Below are 18,033 nucleotides of genomic sequence, written 5' to 3' on the forward strand. Positions count from 1 at the left end.
GGTCTTACAAAACACAGACAAATATAATATCCAGTGACTTAGATTTTTATAGGTGATGTTTATAGAGTCAAAAGTAAATTCCTACCACTCAGGAGTCTGAGTCAGGAAGTTCTTGAACTTGAGGCCAATCTGTCTTACAGTATCTTGGGGGAGGGGGCATTTTTAAATATATTTTTAATGTTTTTAAGATTATAGCTTATCTTGGCATATAAAAGAACAGTTCTTAAACTGTGAGAATCTGAGCTAAAGATGAAAAGCTGATGTGTGAGAGTCAATTAAACATAAAGCAGGGTGATTTGGACCTTTCTTACAACTGGCTATCAGTGTTCTCATCCTTTTCAAAGCCAGCAGAGGTGTTTGCACTCATTCTACCTGACTAACTTCATTTCACTCAGGCTTGTTGAGTTCTTAATATTCTGTGTTTTACCTCTGATAACAGAATTTCAACAGCACAGAGATGACTTAAGTTAGGATACACTGTTATGGATAGTCCTCATGGGAGTATGTCCTCAATTTCTCTTAAGAACTTTTGCTTGCCAAGTAACTTGGCACATTGAATGCTAATGTTTCTATGGTCTTGGAGGCAGGGAATATCATCTGGCACAGTGAAGTGATTGCCATTCCCATTTCATATAGCCACTGATAGAAGGTCATTAATGCAGCCATGGAGCCAACTGGCAAGATCACTGCAAATGCTTGCATTTAGGTTTATAAACTATTGCATCATGGGATTTTAATGTTCTAATTAATCACTACAATGCAAACTTCTTGAGAGGAGAAGGCTGTGCCCCTTCACAAAGACCTTAATTAGCATGTAAGATTCAACTGACTCCTGAGAACTATCCAGTGAATGACCAAATGAATGCCTACAGAATTTACCTATCCTTAACCAAGATATCTGGACAGGCTTGTGGATTTCCAGGAACATACTAGCAAGAGTTCCCATGGAGTGCTGTTCCTCACCTGAGTATCTCAGACACCTTCTTCAGAGACACAAATATGCTAAAGACTGGCATGGGGTACTGGCAAGGCAGTGTTGATTGGGGGTCTGGTCTACGCCAGGAGCTCCTCTGCTACTAACCAGGTTAGAACCAAAGTAACTCTCTCATATCTAGTTACTGAAGGAGACTGAAGCACACAACAGCAAACATGTGTGCTTGTGTGTGATATTTTAGGGGCTTTTTTGGTTATTGTTATTGCTGTCACCAAATATTAATATCTGACAAAAAGCAGCTTAAGGTATGAAGGAAGGGTTTATTTCTGCTCCTGCTTAAGGCAGGATACAGCCCACCATGGTAGAACAGGACAGCAACAGGAGCATGAGGCAATGAAACATGAGCAGCTTCTAGTCCAGTTTCTGGCAAGATTCGTGTTCCTTCCCGAGACTTCAAGAGTGGCCCACGGAGCCCTGCCTACCACACTCTGGAGCTTCTTTAGCCCACAGCTCCAAGCTCTTCCACCCTTGTTCCATAAACCAGTCACTCAAAGGTCTACAAACTCAGGTTTCTCACAGCAACAACGCCAGGGTCAGTACTGAACTTATGTTTCTCACTCCTTGATATCACAATCAAATCACCACACAAAAGCAACTCTAGGAAAAGGGCTTCCTTTTGGCTCATCATGTAAGATGAGATATAGTCCCTCATGATGAGAAAGCGTGAGAGCAGTCTGTGATGTAACTACACACATTGTGTGAGGAGAGAGAAGGCCCGTGCTCAGAGTTCTCTCTCTCTCTCTCTCTCTCTCTCTCTCTCTCTCTCTCTCTCTCTCTCTCTCTCTCTCTTTCTCTCTCTTCAGTCTGGGACCCCATCCCATATGGTGGTACTGCCCATATTCAGGGTGGCTCTTCCTTCAGCAGTTCAACCTTTCTGGAAATTCTTCCACAGATATATCCAACAGTATGTCCCTGAGGTGATTCTAAATCCATTCAAATTGATGACAAAGGTTAATGGTCACAGAATTTCAGACATGGGTTTTTAAGTGGGCAGAAGGGCACCTTGGCAGTGAGACAGTAGGCGAAGTTTCCTGATCTGAGATGTTTCTGTGGCAGTTTGAGGAGATGAGGATAAGAACCAAGCATATGTCTGAGAGAAGAGGGTTTCAGAAGAAAGCAGCAGCAGGTGTCCAAGGAGCCAACATTACTAATGATGCTTAAACACCATGCTCAGTTTGGATTACCTGGGCAGCCTTTCGTAAGTAGTTGCCAATATGTAGTGAATATATACATAGAGGCATAAAGTATTTTATGGCAGTTGCTTTATGTTGTAAATCGTGATACTACTTACCTTCTAATGGTCTCTGTCACTTTTTCAGAGTAGATACCTTCTGGCACTGGCTCATACACAGCCTCTACTATCTGCAAGACAAACAGAAAACAGCAGCAACGTCAGAGGACCAAGGTATTTATCAGCAGTCATCTGTGGCTACAATGTGGCTTGCCAATAAATGATATAACGTTACACACAAATTTTACTCAGGACTAGAAACATCTCAACAAATGAAAATCAATGCAAATCAGACAGTTCTAGACTAGAGAATCATTTTCTCCAAGCTGAAGTAAAGTCAATCTTAAGCTCATGATAAAGTAATAGATGGGATGGCATTATATGGTGGCTTGTAGGCCTAATGCATGGGCTGGCGACATAGCTCAGCAGGATAGCACTTGCCTAGCATGTGAAAGCCCTGGGTTCCATCTCCATCACCACAAAGAAACGGTAATCACAAATTCATTTTTTATAATTTTATATGATAAATTGATATAACTAAGTAGAACTATATGTGCAGAATAATAGATATTTAAGGCAGAATGGGTCATGTAGGAAACTGAACAGTACATGCTTTAAAAGACAGTGGGGTAAGTCACAATGGTTTATGAAGAACAGGGTATAGCTATTAGCAACAGGAGGCCCCTTTGTTCCCAATGGCATACTTTAGTAGCCAAGGAGAGCATGTTGGTGCTACAGAAGGGAGGATTCAAAGTCGCCATCTGATAAAGGATGCAGCCTGCAGCCCAGACATCAGCCTTCTCTCCATACGGCTCGCTCTTCAGGACCTCTGGGCTGAAATACATAAAGGATGTTATTACAACATAGTACAGGATGGAAAAGGAACTGGTACCAGAATAAGTCCAGTTTTCGAATTGGTGGTGTTGATATAAAAAAAAAATCAATGGACATTAAAATGTCTCCTAACAACTTTGCACTGTACCCATAACTTCTCTCAACCCTTCTTGTAAAGTGTCTCCTTGCAGGAGACAGCACTTAACACAGACACCCTCAACGAGTCAGTCTACAGATAATAAAAGATTACGGGGTGCTCGGCCCTAAATGAGAAATACGGGTTACACCCCTCCCCCCTGAAGCCACAGGAATCTTCACAGAAGAGAGGGAAATTCTAAGACTCAGAGGCAATGAATAACATTAAATAAAGAGTTGTTTCCAGACACAAGAGGGCAGAAGCACTTATAACTTACATTAATTGTAATAGTACACACTAGACCTGTGTAAGCTCCAGACAGACAAATCTCAGCATAGAAGGGGAAGGTGGTCACAAAAACCCAGCACAATCTAAGAAGCTACTAGAATTTGATAGATACTGGGAAAGATGGAGTCTGTTTTCTCTAAACTAGACTGTATGAAGAAAGACAAGAAAGGAAGGAAGGAAGGAAGGGAGGGAGGGAGGGAGGGAGGGAGGGAGGGAGGAAGGAGCGAGTGAGCAGAGTTGGATAGGAAGGGATAGGAGGGGGAGAAAGTGGTTATGGGAGGAGGTGAGCAGAAGAATGTCAAATTACATTGTATGACATTCTCAAAGAGTTCATAAGATATCGTTTAATATACATGTGTACGTGGGGCTGACAAGTCCAAGGCCTGCCATCAAGAATGAAGTTAGGATAGTCAAGTTGCAGGAGCTCTGCGGTCCAGACTTCACGCGGATCTGAATGTCTGAATGGACCTGGTCAAAAAGCTCCCTGCACCCAAATCCCATAAGAGGGAGAGCTAGACCTTCAGAGGGGCAGGCAGGCCTGGGAAACCAGAGGAGATTACTCTCTGCCCACATTTCTGACTCTAGAGGAAAACACCTAGTGCCATCAGGGTCCCCTGCACACAGGGAAAAAGAAGTAGGGGCAGGCCCTTCTGGTTGTTGCCCTCATGGAGAGCTGAAACACAGCCCTGAGGAGCGACTTCAGGACCGAGGCCAGAGATAAGACCTCTGCTCCAAGCCACCTGCCTGGTGGACACCGGACACATGCCCACAGGAGCACCTGAAAGCCAGTGGACAGGAACAACTACAGGCCTGAAAGCAGAGCACTCTGTTCCCCTAACTGGCTGAAAGAAAACAGGAAAACAGGTCTACAGCACTCCTGACACACGGGCCTAAAGGACAATCAAGCCACTGTCAGAAATGGCAGAACAAGGTAACACCAGAGACGACCTGATGGTGAGAGGCAAGCACATGAACCCAAGCAACAGAAACCAAGGCTACATAACATCATCAGAGCCCAATTCTCCCACCAAAGCAAACACAGAATATCCAAACACACCAGAAACACAAGATCTAGATTTTAAATCACATTTGATCATGATGATGGAGGACTTCAAGAAAGACATAAAGAACTCACTTAGAGAAACTCAGGAAAACATAAATAAACAAGTAGAAGCTGATAGAGAGGAATCACAAAAATCCCTGAAAGAATTCCAGGAAAACACAATCAAACAGTTGAAGGAATTAAAAATAGAAATAGAAGCAATAAAAAAAACACAAAGGGAGACAACACTGGATATAGAAAACCAAAGGAAGAGACAAGGAGTTGTAGATATAAGCATCACGGACAGAATACAAGAGATACAAGAGAGAATCTCAGGAGCAGAAGATTCCATAGAAATCATGGACACAACTGTAAAGACAATGCAAAACAGAAAAAGCTACTGGCCCAAAACATATAGGAAATTCAGGACACAATGAGAAGATCAAATCTAAGGATAATAGGTATAGAAAAGAGTGAAGACTCCCAACCCAAAGGCCCAGTAAATATCTACAACAAAATCATAGAAGAAAACTTCCCTAACCTAAAGAAAGAGATGACCATAAATATACAAGAAGCCTACAGAACTCCAAATAGATTGGACCAGAAAAGAAACTCCTCTGTCACATAATAGTCAAAACACCAAATGCACAAAGCAAAGGAAGAATATTAAAAGCAGTAAGAGAAAAAGGGCAAGTAACATATAAAGGCAGACCTATCAGAATCACACCAGACTTCTCACTAGAGACTATGAAAGCCAGAAGATCCTGGACAGATGGCATACAGACCCTAAGAGAACACAAATGCCAGCCCAGGTTACTGTATCCAGCAAAACTCTCAATTAACATAGATGGAGAAACCAAGATGTCCCATGACAAAACCAAATTTACACAATATCTTTCTACAAATCCAGCCCTACACAGGATAATAAATAGTAAAGCCCAACATAAGGAGGCAAGCTATACCCTAGAAGAAGCAAGAAGCTAATCGTCTTGGCAACAAAACAAAGAGAAGAAAAAGCACACAAACATAACCTCACATCCAAATATGAATATAACAGGAAGCAATAATCACTATTCCTTAATATCTCTCAACATCAATGGCCTCAATTCCCCAATAAAAAGACACAGATTAACAAACTGGATACGCAATGAGGACCCTGCATTCTGCTGCCTACAGGAAACACACCTCAGAGACAAAGACAGACACTACCTCAGAGTGAAAGGCTGGAAAACAACTTTCCAAGCAAAGGGTGTGAAGAAGCAAGCTGGAGTAGCCATTCTAATACCAAATAAAATCAATTTTGAATTAAAAGTCATCAAAAAAGATAAGGAAGGACACTTCATATTCATCAAAGGAAAAATCCACCAAGATGAACTCTCAATCCTAAATATCTATGCCCCAAATACAAGGGCACTTACATTAATAAAAGAAACCTTATTAAAGCTCAAAGCACACATTGCACCTCACACAATAATAGTAGGAGATTTCAACACCCCACTCTCATCAATGGACAGATCATGGAAACAGAAATTAAACAGAGATGTAGACAGACTAAGAGAAGTCATGAACCAAATGGACTTAAAGGATATTTATAGAACATTCTATCCTAAAGCAAAAGGATATACCTTATTCTCAGCTCCTCATGGTACTTTCTCCAAAATTGACCATATAATTGGTCAAAAAACGAGCCTTAACAGGTACAGAAAGATAGAAATAATCCCATGCGTACTATCAGACCACCACGGCCTAAAACTGGTCTTCAATCACAATAAGGGAAGAACACCCACATATGCATGGAAGTTGAACAATGCTCTACTAAAAGATAACCTGATAAAGGAAGAAATAAAGAAAGAAATTAAAGACTTCTTAGAATTTAATGAAAATGAAGGTACAACATACCCAAACTTATGGGACACAATGAAAGCTGTGCTAAGAGGAAAACTCATAGCGCTGAGTGCCTGCAGAAAGAAACAGGAGAGAGCATATGTCAGCAGCTTGACAGCACACCTAAAAGCTCTAGAACAAAAAGAAGCAAATAACCCAGGAGGAGTAGAAGGCAGGAAATAATCAAACTCAGAGCTGAAATCAACCAAGTAGAAACAAAAAGGACCATAGAAAGAATCAACAGAACCAAAGGCTGGTTCTTTGAGAAAATCAACAAAATAGATAAACCCTTAGCCAGACTAACCAGAGGACACAGAGAGTGTGTCCAAATTAACAAAATCAGAAGTGAAAAGGGAGACATGACTACAGAATCAGAGGAAATTCAAAAAATCATCAGATCCTACTACAAAAGCCTATATTCAACAAAACTTGAAAATCTGTAGGAAATGGACAATTTCCTAGACAGATACCAGGTACCGAAGTTAAATCAGGAAGAGACAAACCATTTAAACAACCCCATAACTCCTAGTGAAATAGAAGTAGTCATTAAAAGTCTCCCAACCAAAAAGAGCCCAGGTCCAGATGGGTTCAGTGCAGAATTCTATCAGACCTTCATAGAAGACGTCATACCAATACTATCCAAACTATTCCACAAAAGTGAAACAGATGGAGGACTGCCAAATTCTTTTTATGAAGCCACAATTACTCTTATACCTAAACCACACAAAGACCCAACAGAGAAAGAGAACTTCAGACCAATTTCCCTTATGAATGTCGACGCAAAAATACTCAATAATATTCTTGCAACCCTAATCCAAGAACAAATGAAAACAATCATCCACCATGATCAAGTAGGCTTCATCCCAGGCATGCAGGGATGGTTTAATATAAGGAAAACCATCAACGTGATCCATTATATAAACAAACTGAAAGAACAAAACCACATGATCATTTCATTAGATGCTGAGAAAGCATTTAACAAAATTCAACATCCCTTCATGATAAAAGTCCTGGAAAGAATAGGAATTCAAGGCCCATACCTAAACATAGTAAAAGCCACATACAGCAAGCCAGTAGCAAATATTAAACTAAATGGAGAGAAACTTGAAGCAATCCCACTAAAATCAGGGACTAGACAAGGCTGCCCACTCTCTCCATACTTATTCAATATAGTTCTTGAAGTTCTAGCCAGAGCAATCAGACAACAAAAGGAGATCAAGGGGATACAGATCAGAAAAGAAGAGGTCAAAATATCACTATTTGCAGATGATATGATAGTATATTTAAGTGATCCCAAAAGTTCCACCAGAGAACTACTAAAGCTGATAAACACCTTCAGCAAAGTGGCTGTGTATAAAATTAACTCAAATAAATCAGTAGCCTTCCTCTACACAAAAGAGAAACAAGCCGAGAAAGAAATTAGGGAAACAACACCCTTTATAATAGTCCCAAATAATATAAAATACCTCGGTGTGACTCTAACCAAGCAAGTGAAAGATCTGTATGATAAGAACTTCAAGTCTCTGAAGAAAGAAATTGAAGAAGATCTTAGAAGATGGAAAGATCTCCCATGCTCATGGATTGGCAGGATTAATATAGTAAAAATGGCCATTTTACCAAAAGCGATCTACAGATTCAATGCAATCCCCATCAAAATATCTATCCAATTCTTCAAAGAGTTAGACAGAACAGTTTGCCAATTCATCTGGAATAACAAAAAACCCAGGATAGCTAAAACTATCCTCAATAATAAAAGGACTTCTGGGGGAATCACTATCCCTGAACTCAAGCAGTATTACAGAGCAATAGTGATAAAAAACTGCATGGTATTGGTACAGAGACAGGCAGATAGACCAGTGGAATAGAATTGAAGACCCAGAAATGAACCCACACACCTATGGGCACTTGATTTTTGACAAAGGAGCCAAAACCATCCAATGGAAAAAAGATAGCATTTTCAGCAAATGGTACTGGTTCAACTGGAGGTCAGCATGTAGAAGAGTAGAAGAATGCAGATTGATCCATGCTTATCACCCTGTACAAAGCTTAGGTCCAAGTGGATCAAGGACCTTCACATCAAACCAGATACACTCAAACTAATAGAAGAAAAGTTGGGGAAGAATGTCGAACACATGGGCACTGGAGAAAATTTCCTGAACAAAACACCAATGGCTTATGCTCTAAGATCAAGAATCAACAAATGGGATCTCATAAAACTGCAAAGCTTCTGTAAGGCAAGGGATACTGTTGTTAGGACAAAAGGGCAACCAACAGATTGGGGAAAGATCTTTACCAATCCTGCAACTGATAGAGGGCTTATATCCAAAATATACAAAGAACTCAAGAAGTTAGACTTCAAGGAGACAAATAACCCTATTAAAAAATGGTGTTCAGAACTAAACAAAGAATTCACAGCTGAGGAATGCCAAATGGCTGAGAAACACCTAAAGAAATGTTCAACATCTTTAGTCATAAGGGAAATGCAAATCAAAACAACCCTGAGATTCTACCTCACACCAGTCAGAATGGCTAAGATCAAAAACTCAGGTGACAGCAGATGCTGGTGAGGATGTGGAGAAAGAGGAACACTCCTCCATTGTTGGTGGGATTGCAGACTGGTACAACCATTCTGGAAATCAGTCTGGAGGTTCCTCAGAAAATTGGACATTGAACTACCTGAGGACCCAGCTATACCTCTCTTGGGCATATACCCAAAAGATGCCCCAACATATAACAAAGACACATGCTCCACTATGTTCATAGCAGCCTTATTTATAATAGCCAGAAGCTGGAAAGAACCCAGATGCCCTTCAACAGAGGAATGGATACAGAAAATGTGGTACATCTACACAATGGAATATTACTCAGCTATCAAAAACGACTTTATGAAATTCGTAGGCAAATGGTTGGAACTGGAAAATATCATCCTGAGTGAGCTAACCCAATCACAGAAAAACACACATGGTATGCACTCATTGATAAGTGGATACTAGCCCAAATGCTCGAATTACCCTAGATGCACAGAACACATGAAACTCAAGACGGATGATCAAAATGCCAATGCTTCACTCCTTCTTTAAAAGGGGAACAAGAATACCCTTGGCAGGGAATAGGGAGGCAAAGTTTAGAACAGAGGCAGAAGGAACGCCCATTCAGAGCCTGCTCCACATGTGGCCCATACATATACAGCCACCAAACTAGATAAGATGGATGAAGCAAAGAAGTACAGGCTGACAGGAACCGGATGTAGATCTCTCCTAAGAGACACAGCCAGAATATGGCAAATACATAGGCAAATGCCAGCAGCAAACCACGAGACTGAAGGATTCAGAGAAAGGACTGAAAGAGCTTGAAGGGGCTTGAGACCCCATATGAACAACAATGCCAACCAACCAGAGCTTCCAGGGACTAAGCCACTACCCAAAGACTATACATAGACTTACCCTGGGCTCCAACCTCATAGGTAGCAATGAGTAGCCTAGTATGAGCACCAGTGGAATGGGAAGCCCTTGGTCTTGCCACGACTGAACCCCCAGTGAATGGGATTGTTGGGGGGAGGGTGGTAATGGGGGGGAGGTTGGGGAGGGGAGCATTCATAAAGAAGGGGAGGAGGAGGAGCTAGGGGGATGTTGGCCCGGAAACCGGGAAAGGGAATAACAATCGAAATGTAAATAAAAAATACCCAAGTTAATAAAGATGGGGAAAAAATAAAATAAAATAAAGAAGTGCATGCTGACATAAACCAGATATAGAATTCTCCTTAGGGACACAGCCAGATCACATCAAATACAGAGGCAAATACTAGCAGCAAACCACTGAACTGAGGACACGACCCCTGTTGGAAGAATTAAAGAAAGGATTGAAAGACCTGAAGGGGCTTGCAACCGCATAAGAACAACAATGCCAACCAACCAGAATTCTCAGGAACTAAACATGGACTAACCCATGGCTCCAACTTCGTATGTAACAGAGGAAGGAGAAGCCCTTGGTTCTGACAAGGTTGGACTCCCAGTGTAGGGGAATGTTGTGGGGGCTGGAAGGGGGTGGATGTGGAAGGGAACACCCTTGTAGAAGAAGAGGAGGGGAGGGGATAGGGGGCTTATGTCTGGGAAACTGGGAAAGGGAATAAATTTTGAAATGTAAATAAAAATTCAAAAAAGAAAAAAAAACCAACCTTACTTGCCTCTAATTCTCCCATGTAATCAGCATTTATAGCCTAAGCTAATCCAAACTTTAATCTTAACTTTTTTATGGTTATTCATTTTTCTGTGTCCCTGACTCTCAAGTAAGACACACACGCATGTGTTATGGTGATAATTTGATAAAAGCGGCCAATGGGATGGAAACAACTAGCAGATAGAGTTTGTGTTTGCTGCACTGAGCATTTCAGGGTCCACTGGGGTCAGTGGAAGTCAGTGACTTAAATCTTTGTCAAACTCTGCTAAAAGATTTCTTTAATTTGGGTTTTTTTCTTATTTTTTTAACATTCTAACTACGGTTTCTCCTCCCTCCTCTCCTCCCAGTTCCTCTTCTACCTCCTCCCCTCTCTCCCCTGCCATCCACTCTTCCTCTGTTTCTCTTCAGAAAAAGGTAAGCCCGCCTTGAATATCAACCAAACATGATATGTCAAGTTGCACCTCCCCTCCTATTAAGGTGGGCTGAAGCAACCTAGTAAGAGGAATGGGGTCCCAAAGGAAGGCAAAAGAGTCACAGGCAGCCCCCGCTCCCACTGTTAGGAGTCCCACCAGAAGGCCAAGCTACACAACTGCAGCATATATGCAGAGGCCTGGTCAGTCAGCCCCAGGCAGGCTCTCTGGGTGTTAGTTCAGTACTGGTGAGGCCCCAGGAGACCTGCTTAGTTGATTCTGTGGGCTTTCTTGTGATGTCCCTGACCCCTCTGTCTGATAATTTCTTTTTTCATAAACTATCCCTCGTGCCTTCCCAAATGTGATGCTTTCTGTACTATCTAATAAAAGAGAGAACAATCTCTTGTTAGGGACAGATGAAAAACACAGGGAGAAAAGTTAGGAATTCTAATCTGGGCACTGCTTAAAGACTCAACCCATGCACATTCAACTTATATGACATTCAACAAAAATAGGAGGTATTTAGAAAAACTAAAAACATCTTTAATTAAGCATGTAAAACTGTAAACGCTATTCTTCAAACACAATAAAATATTCATGTGAACGTGAAAGTAATGTAGAGCTAGGTATATGGTGAGGAGCCACACTAAAAAATTCTATAATTCAAATAGGCATAATTCATAACCAGCTTGATCAGAAAGGAGGCTGGAATACCATTTGTCTGAACCATACATAGACTGCAATATACCACACGCATACACAAATACAAGCACACACACATATAAACATACATCATACCATACCACACATCACACATACACACACGCATATCACACAAACACACACATAAACATATACAAACATCACACACACATCACACACACACACCACATATAAACATCATACCACACTACACATCACACATACCACACACACAACACATACACACCACATGTACACATACACACCATACAACACACAAGCACAATGCAGCACACATATCTGCTCTAGAAGGGCAATTTCACAGAGAGTAAAGGCAAAAACGAGAGAAAAACAAGGAGGCTTAATTTAATTGAGAGACAAAGACAAACTGTTTCAATTTTAATTTTTCACGAGTGCTCCCTCGCTGATATACAATCAATTAAGCTGCTAATTGCAAGTAATTCTTATTTACTCACTGAGAGAGGAAAACAAATGTTGTACCTTGGCGAATTTCAAAGCATGCTAGACCTGGACATTATGATGGTTTTTAAGTAATTTACTTTCTTCTTAATGAAACTAAGTGAACAAAATGAGATGACCCATGCTAAAAGCCTCATGTACGGGAGTAGATTCTTTTCCACAGCACTGATGCTCAACAGCTGAAGTTTCACTGTGCTCATTACACACACACACACACACACACACATACATGCATATGTACATATACACATACACACATGCACACATATACACATACATACACACTTATATACATACATGTACACATACAGAATATACACAGAAATGCATACACTCATATACACATACATACATACATATACACTCACATGCACACATGTTCATACATACATACATACATACACACACATATACACACACACACATACACACACACTCGCACACACCCTGATGAGTAACATGGAGAAGACTGAAGACTGTTATGAACCCTGCACGAGAAAGCATGCACATGTTTGAAACATCCAAGGTTTTGAACACGCTAATGTAAAAACCAGGCAGCACACATTCAAGTTGAACTAATCAAATTGTTTTCCACAGAAGTACAATCACTTCACCGGAGCTGTATAGGGCTTAGAATAAAATAAGGCAATAACTCATGGCTAAAACCTGGTTAGCTATGTGGTGGGAAGTTAATAGAGGCAGTCCATCCCCAAAAGATTGGAGGCTACAGAAGGAACTCTGTTTAGCTCCATGGAGGTTCAGATGTCGTATGCACAGAAATATCAAGTCAGTGAAGGCCCAGAAACACAGGGCCCAGCAGCAATGGCCACAAAGCATCAAACCTCAGTTTTTGATCCTTTTCTGCCATTAAAACAAACCAGATCTCATTTCAGGTTCTGGGCTAAGGCAGAAAACCTATAAAATTATTAAAACAGAAAATGCAAATAAAACTACTCATGATGAACAAAGTACGTCCCAGAGAAACAGAGGCAGGGCCTGAGACAGTCTGAGAACATAGTAAATAAAGCAGCTTGCTAACCGAGTCGGATGCCGTTAACAACGTGCCGTAGACCACAGCAAACAATAGCTATTTCTTCAAGGCTCCGGAACCTTGAAAGAGCATGAGTACAGTGACTGCCAGGTCAAGTCCCCAGGGAGGGCTCTATTCCTTCCTTGAAGACAGACCCTCCTCACTTTATCCTCTTACAGTGCAGAGGGAAAGGAATCAGTCCCTCTGGTGTCAGCTTGATGAAAGGCACTGATCTGACCATTAGGCTCGCCTGCCCGCACAACAGGCTCATGTCCAAACGTGGCTACATCGGCAGTTAGAGCCTCAATGTGAACATTTTGAAGAACCACATATGATAATGCTGAATTTCTGGAACACACTGATGTATTGATTATGATAGATAATGTTGAAATAGGAATACTTAATCGCACCCAGCCAGACTTCTGTGTTTCTGGAAGTGGCTTTCTGCAAAGACCAGTGCTTCTCCAAGTAGCACAAATAAGGAGCAGGAGCCTCCTGACCTAACCTGAAATGAGGCAAGCACCCTCCCGATTCCCGCTCTTTCCCATACATGCATTTACTTGTTCTGTTTTGTTCTCTCTTGCTACAAGTTCAAGTTCAAGTGCCCTTCAAAGGCTTGAGTGTTAAAAGCTTATTCCTCAGCCTGATACTATTTGGAGGTGGTGGAAACAACACAAGGCTTTGTCGTAAGCGACTGCTCTCAGAGTCAACCAACTGCCTGCCATCTTGAGACATTTGGCCCTGACCCATTTAAAAGATCACCCCAGCTGGGCTTGCCGATGCCATACCCCCACACAGTATCCCCACGCCATACCCCCACACAGTATCCCCACGCCATACCCCCACACAGTATCCCCACGCCATACCCCCACACAATATTCCCATACCACACCCCCCACATCACACCCCCACACCACCCCACCACACCCCCACACCCCACACCCCACACGACACCCCTCACACCACACACCCCATACCCCACATCACACCCCACACACCCCCACATCACACCCCCACACCCCACATCACACCCCCCACCACACACCCCACATCACACCCCCCACATCACACCCCCCACATCACACCCCCCACCACACATCCACACCACACACACCCACGCCACAGCCCACACCAAGGGAAGAGACAGAGTCAAGTCCCCGGCTCAGTATCAACTGTTCCTTACCACCTGGTAAGTTTTCAGGGGACCTGAGAGGGGCGGGATAAACAGATGGTGGGGAGGGCCCCATGGTGGATTTGGTTCTTTTTAGGTTTAGAAAACTTACTTGACAACTTATAACTGTGAAGCACAAGGTCAGGAGCTGCCGGGGTTGGGGAGGATGGAGAAAGTGGGACTGAGCTTGCTCTCAAGAAAATTATGCCTGGTATTTGAATCTCCAAGTAGAGACCAGCAGAGACAAAACTGGAGATGTGAACGGGAAAGCCCTCACTCCTCTGTGCTGGGTAGCACCAGCACTGGGAGGCAACATGACCCCTACCTGGAAATTAGGATAGGAAAGAGCTCCTTGAGGGGACAGACATGCTCTCCCAAAGCTGGTGGGATGTAGAGCAAGTGGAAGTCGTTTAAAGGAAAAGGAACAAGTGGCCATTTGTACCCAAACACAGCCAGGGCTCATCCTAAAAGCAGAGCAGTTCTCCTGCTCTAGACTATTTTCTTCAGACACCAAGGAGCTTTCTCCAAATGCAAGGTTGATCCATTCGACACCTCCAGAGAGCACATTTCTCCCCTAAGTTGTCTTTGTCTCATCTTATCATAGCAATGGGACATGAAACTTAGCCAGGGATCAGAAGATGGACAAAAGGTGTTCAGACAGGTCAGGGGCAGTAATAGAACAGGTGATAGGACATGAGCAGGAAGCTGCTCAAAGTCAAAGGATAGGGACAGGGGCACAAAGGGAGGAAGACAATCAGGAAAAACAAAATATGACTGAAATGTCACACTGAAACCTAATACTAGGTGTGCAATTAAGTAAGTACTTTCTGGTAACTCTTAGAACTGAGTTCTACTGTTCAGGACACCATAGAGAAGTTCAACTCCCAGGCTATGTCACAAACCAGGAACTCTGGGGTACAGTGACAGCCGGACTACACCAATGGATTCAATGACTTGGCTCTATTACAGCCTAGAGCTGAGGGCCCTGATGTCCACAGCCTTCCTTGCCTCATGGATTTATAGGGCTTGTCCTAAGGTTTACCCAGGGATATAGACCAGTTGTGGCAGCTACGTGACAGCCCCCCTAGGCATCTCCAATTGCCCCTGATTGACCAGCTTCTCCTCTGCATTTCTTCCTGAGAAAGCATTCCTGTTTTCTATCCACCTCCACTGTCATTTGTCACCTTATCACATGTATGTCCCAAAAGCTTGTTCCCAAACTGAAACATTCAAGGCTTCTGACCACAATGCTTGGATTCGATGTTTCATGTGGATTCCTGTATGAGTACCGCGCGCTAACCGATTGCGCCACTGGAGCTCCTCATGTGGATTCCTAACTCCCACAGTATCCCCACCTCGCACTAACGACTCACACTCATATCCTCCAGGCATCAGTTTGTTTCACAGAAGGCAAGATTATACCGGATGGAGAGATACCTGTAAGAACCAGACTGCTCAAGATGAATATGAAGAGGAATTATGGGGCTGAGACAAATCATTAGTTGAGGAGTTCGTGAAATTAGAACTTAGAGGGAACCTGGAAAATGGTCAGTGAGAAAATATCTCAGACACCGTAGTGATGCAGCACCATACAAGTGGTCCTTGGAGACAGCATAAAAGAAAATGTTTCCCTCACAAGTGTTGGAAATACTGATGTAGGATCCGAAGGTGCTTGAGACACAGTAAGAGCTAAGCGTTCGGAGACTCAGCGCTCGATTGAAATAATTCAGCTGCTCATATTTCCTTCAGGAAAACATGGAAAAGGGATATCACACCCACTCGATGCATTAATTCTGAGTCTATTAAAAAGTGCATTTAGTTTCCAAGTATTGATTCATGCCCCTATCTTCCCTGACTGCATTTAAGAAAGAAAATGGGGGCGGGGGTAGAGCGCTGTCCCAGCAGGAAAGAGTGCTTGCTGGTTTTGCAGATGTCTGCTTCCCAGCACCCAAACTGGGTCACTCACCACTGCCTTATAAGTCCAACTCCAAAGGATCCAGTACTCTCTTTTGGCCTCTGTGGGACTTGCACTTATCTAAACATAGATTTACACACATATACATAATTAAAAATAAAATATTTTTTAAAGGAAAGTAAACAAACATATCACCATAAACCAAGAAGGACACCAAATCACACATTTGGAAAGAACACAGAGCTTCTACAAAGGAGACAAGGAATCTGTATTAAGGCAGCCATGGAGACCAAGCTTCCCCTGCACCGTGAGTGTATAATCTAACCAAGGTGACATGAGAACTGTTACCTATTGGCATATGTGCTTAATTTGGACTAGAAAGCAGCCTATGGAGAGCTCGAGGTGACTTAAAAAGCCTAAATTGTGTGTGTGGCTGTGTATACATGTGCACATTTATATCCACGCAAATGTCTAGGTGGCCGTTTGTACTTGCGTGAGACAGATAAACTGCTGCTGAGAAACGGATCAAAGGTAACCACCATGGTGGGGTGTGAGTCAATGAGAATCAATGAGGAAGGCAGTTGGGGGGACTGGGAAGGATGAAGTCTGAACGAGTTTTCTGGAAAGAAAGAACATATTACTTGGGTGTCTGGTGAAAGGCAAAGCTTAGTTTTTTTTTTAAAAACAGGGTCAGAAGCATATAAAAATGTCTTCCTTCTTTCTTTTGAGACCCCACTTACTATGAGTCCCACCAGAGGAGAAGACAAATGGCACCCTGAACCACCCTGTGGAGGAGTAGGTAGGCCTCCACCACTGTGGTGACACCTGGAAACCGCTGAACTTAACACAAACTAAATGTGAGATAGGAAGGTCTCTCCTCCGCCTTCCTCTTGGTTCCCAGGTCTCTGTCTCAACTCAGTGGACAGCACTGCCCTTCACATGGGGACAGGAGAAAGAGACATGGAGGAGAAGTGAGAACAGCTGGAGTGTGGTAATGCCGGCATGACCCATGGCTGGAGCAGTGATAGCAGCAGTGTTCTGTGTGCCAACAGTCTTTCCAGCCTTGTCCAGGAGCCACCATTGTCTGTAGTCTGGTATCATATTGCTCTGGGCTCACAGACGCCAGCTGCCATCAAATAGACAGGATGTGCTTGCTGGGCATCGCTTGAATGTTTCTGAAATACAAACTCCTTATCGGGGGAAAGTGTCATGGTTTCTTTTCTTGTGGCTGTGATGTGAAAAAAACAAACAAACAAAAAACAACAACAACTTTAAGCCAGGTTTGATGACACACACCTTTATCCCAGGACTTAGGAGGCAGAGGCTGGCAGGTCTCTGTTGAGTTCAAGGCAATCCTGGTCTACAAAGCAAGTTCCAGGACAGCCTGGGCTACACAGAGAAAGCCTATCTCAAAAATACAAAAACAAACAAACAAACAAAATATCTCTAGTAAAAATGACTTAAGAAAGAAAGGGTTTGCAGGTTACAGTCTGTCATGGCCAATAAGCAACAAGGGTGGGGCTCAGAGAGGTGGTCACACTGCATCTCTAGTCAAGAATATAAAGTAGAGAAATTTAAACAGTCCAGGGTCCCAGTCAGGGACTTTGTCTGTTCTATGTAAAAGTTGCTAGTGGTGACAGTGGCATCGAGCTGCTTGGATCAGGATGTAACCTCTTTTCCACTGCTCCAACTGGGTCAACCTTTCTCCTGAACTCTGGCTTTCTTCATGACTCCTTCCAT

General features: G+C 42.6%; 1 protein-coding gene across 8 annotated transcripts in view; it reads right to left on the reverse strand.

Annotated features, from left to right (window-relative positions):
• The window catches only part of Nek10 (NIMA-related kinase 10), a 204,699-nt gene that overhangs the window by 66,585 nt on the left and 120,081 nt on the right, over window positions 1-18,033 (reverse strand). For 7 of the 8 annotated variants that reach the window (XM_063274764.1, XM_063274765.1, XM_063274768.1 and 4 more), the window contains 2 exons: window positions 2,930-3,059; window positions 2,286-2,356 (listed from right to left, as the gene is read on the reverse strand). In XM_063274764.1, coding sequence (XP_063130834.1) covers window positions 2,286-2,356; window positions 2,930-3,059 — 201 coding nt within the window. Of the gene's footprint in view, window positions 1-2,285; window positions 2,357-2,929; window positions 3,060-14,326; window positions 17,522-18,033 lie in introns of those variants that run through there. The other variant, XM_063274769.1, reaches the window with a different exon arrangement.

This window comes from Rattus norvegicus, chromosome 15 (genome assembly GCF_036323735.1).
Source record: "Rattus norvegicus strain BN/NHsdMcwi chromosome 15, GRCr8, whole genome shotgun sequence".
In the NCBI taxonomy this organism is placed as follows: Eukaryota; Metazoa; Chordata; class Mammalia; order Rodentia; family Muridae; genus Rattus; species Rattus norvegicus.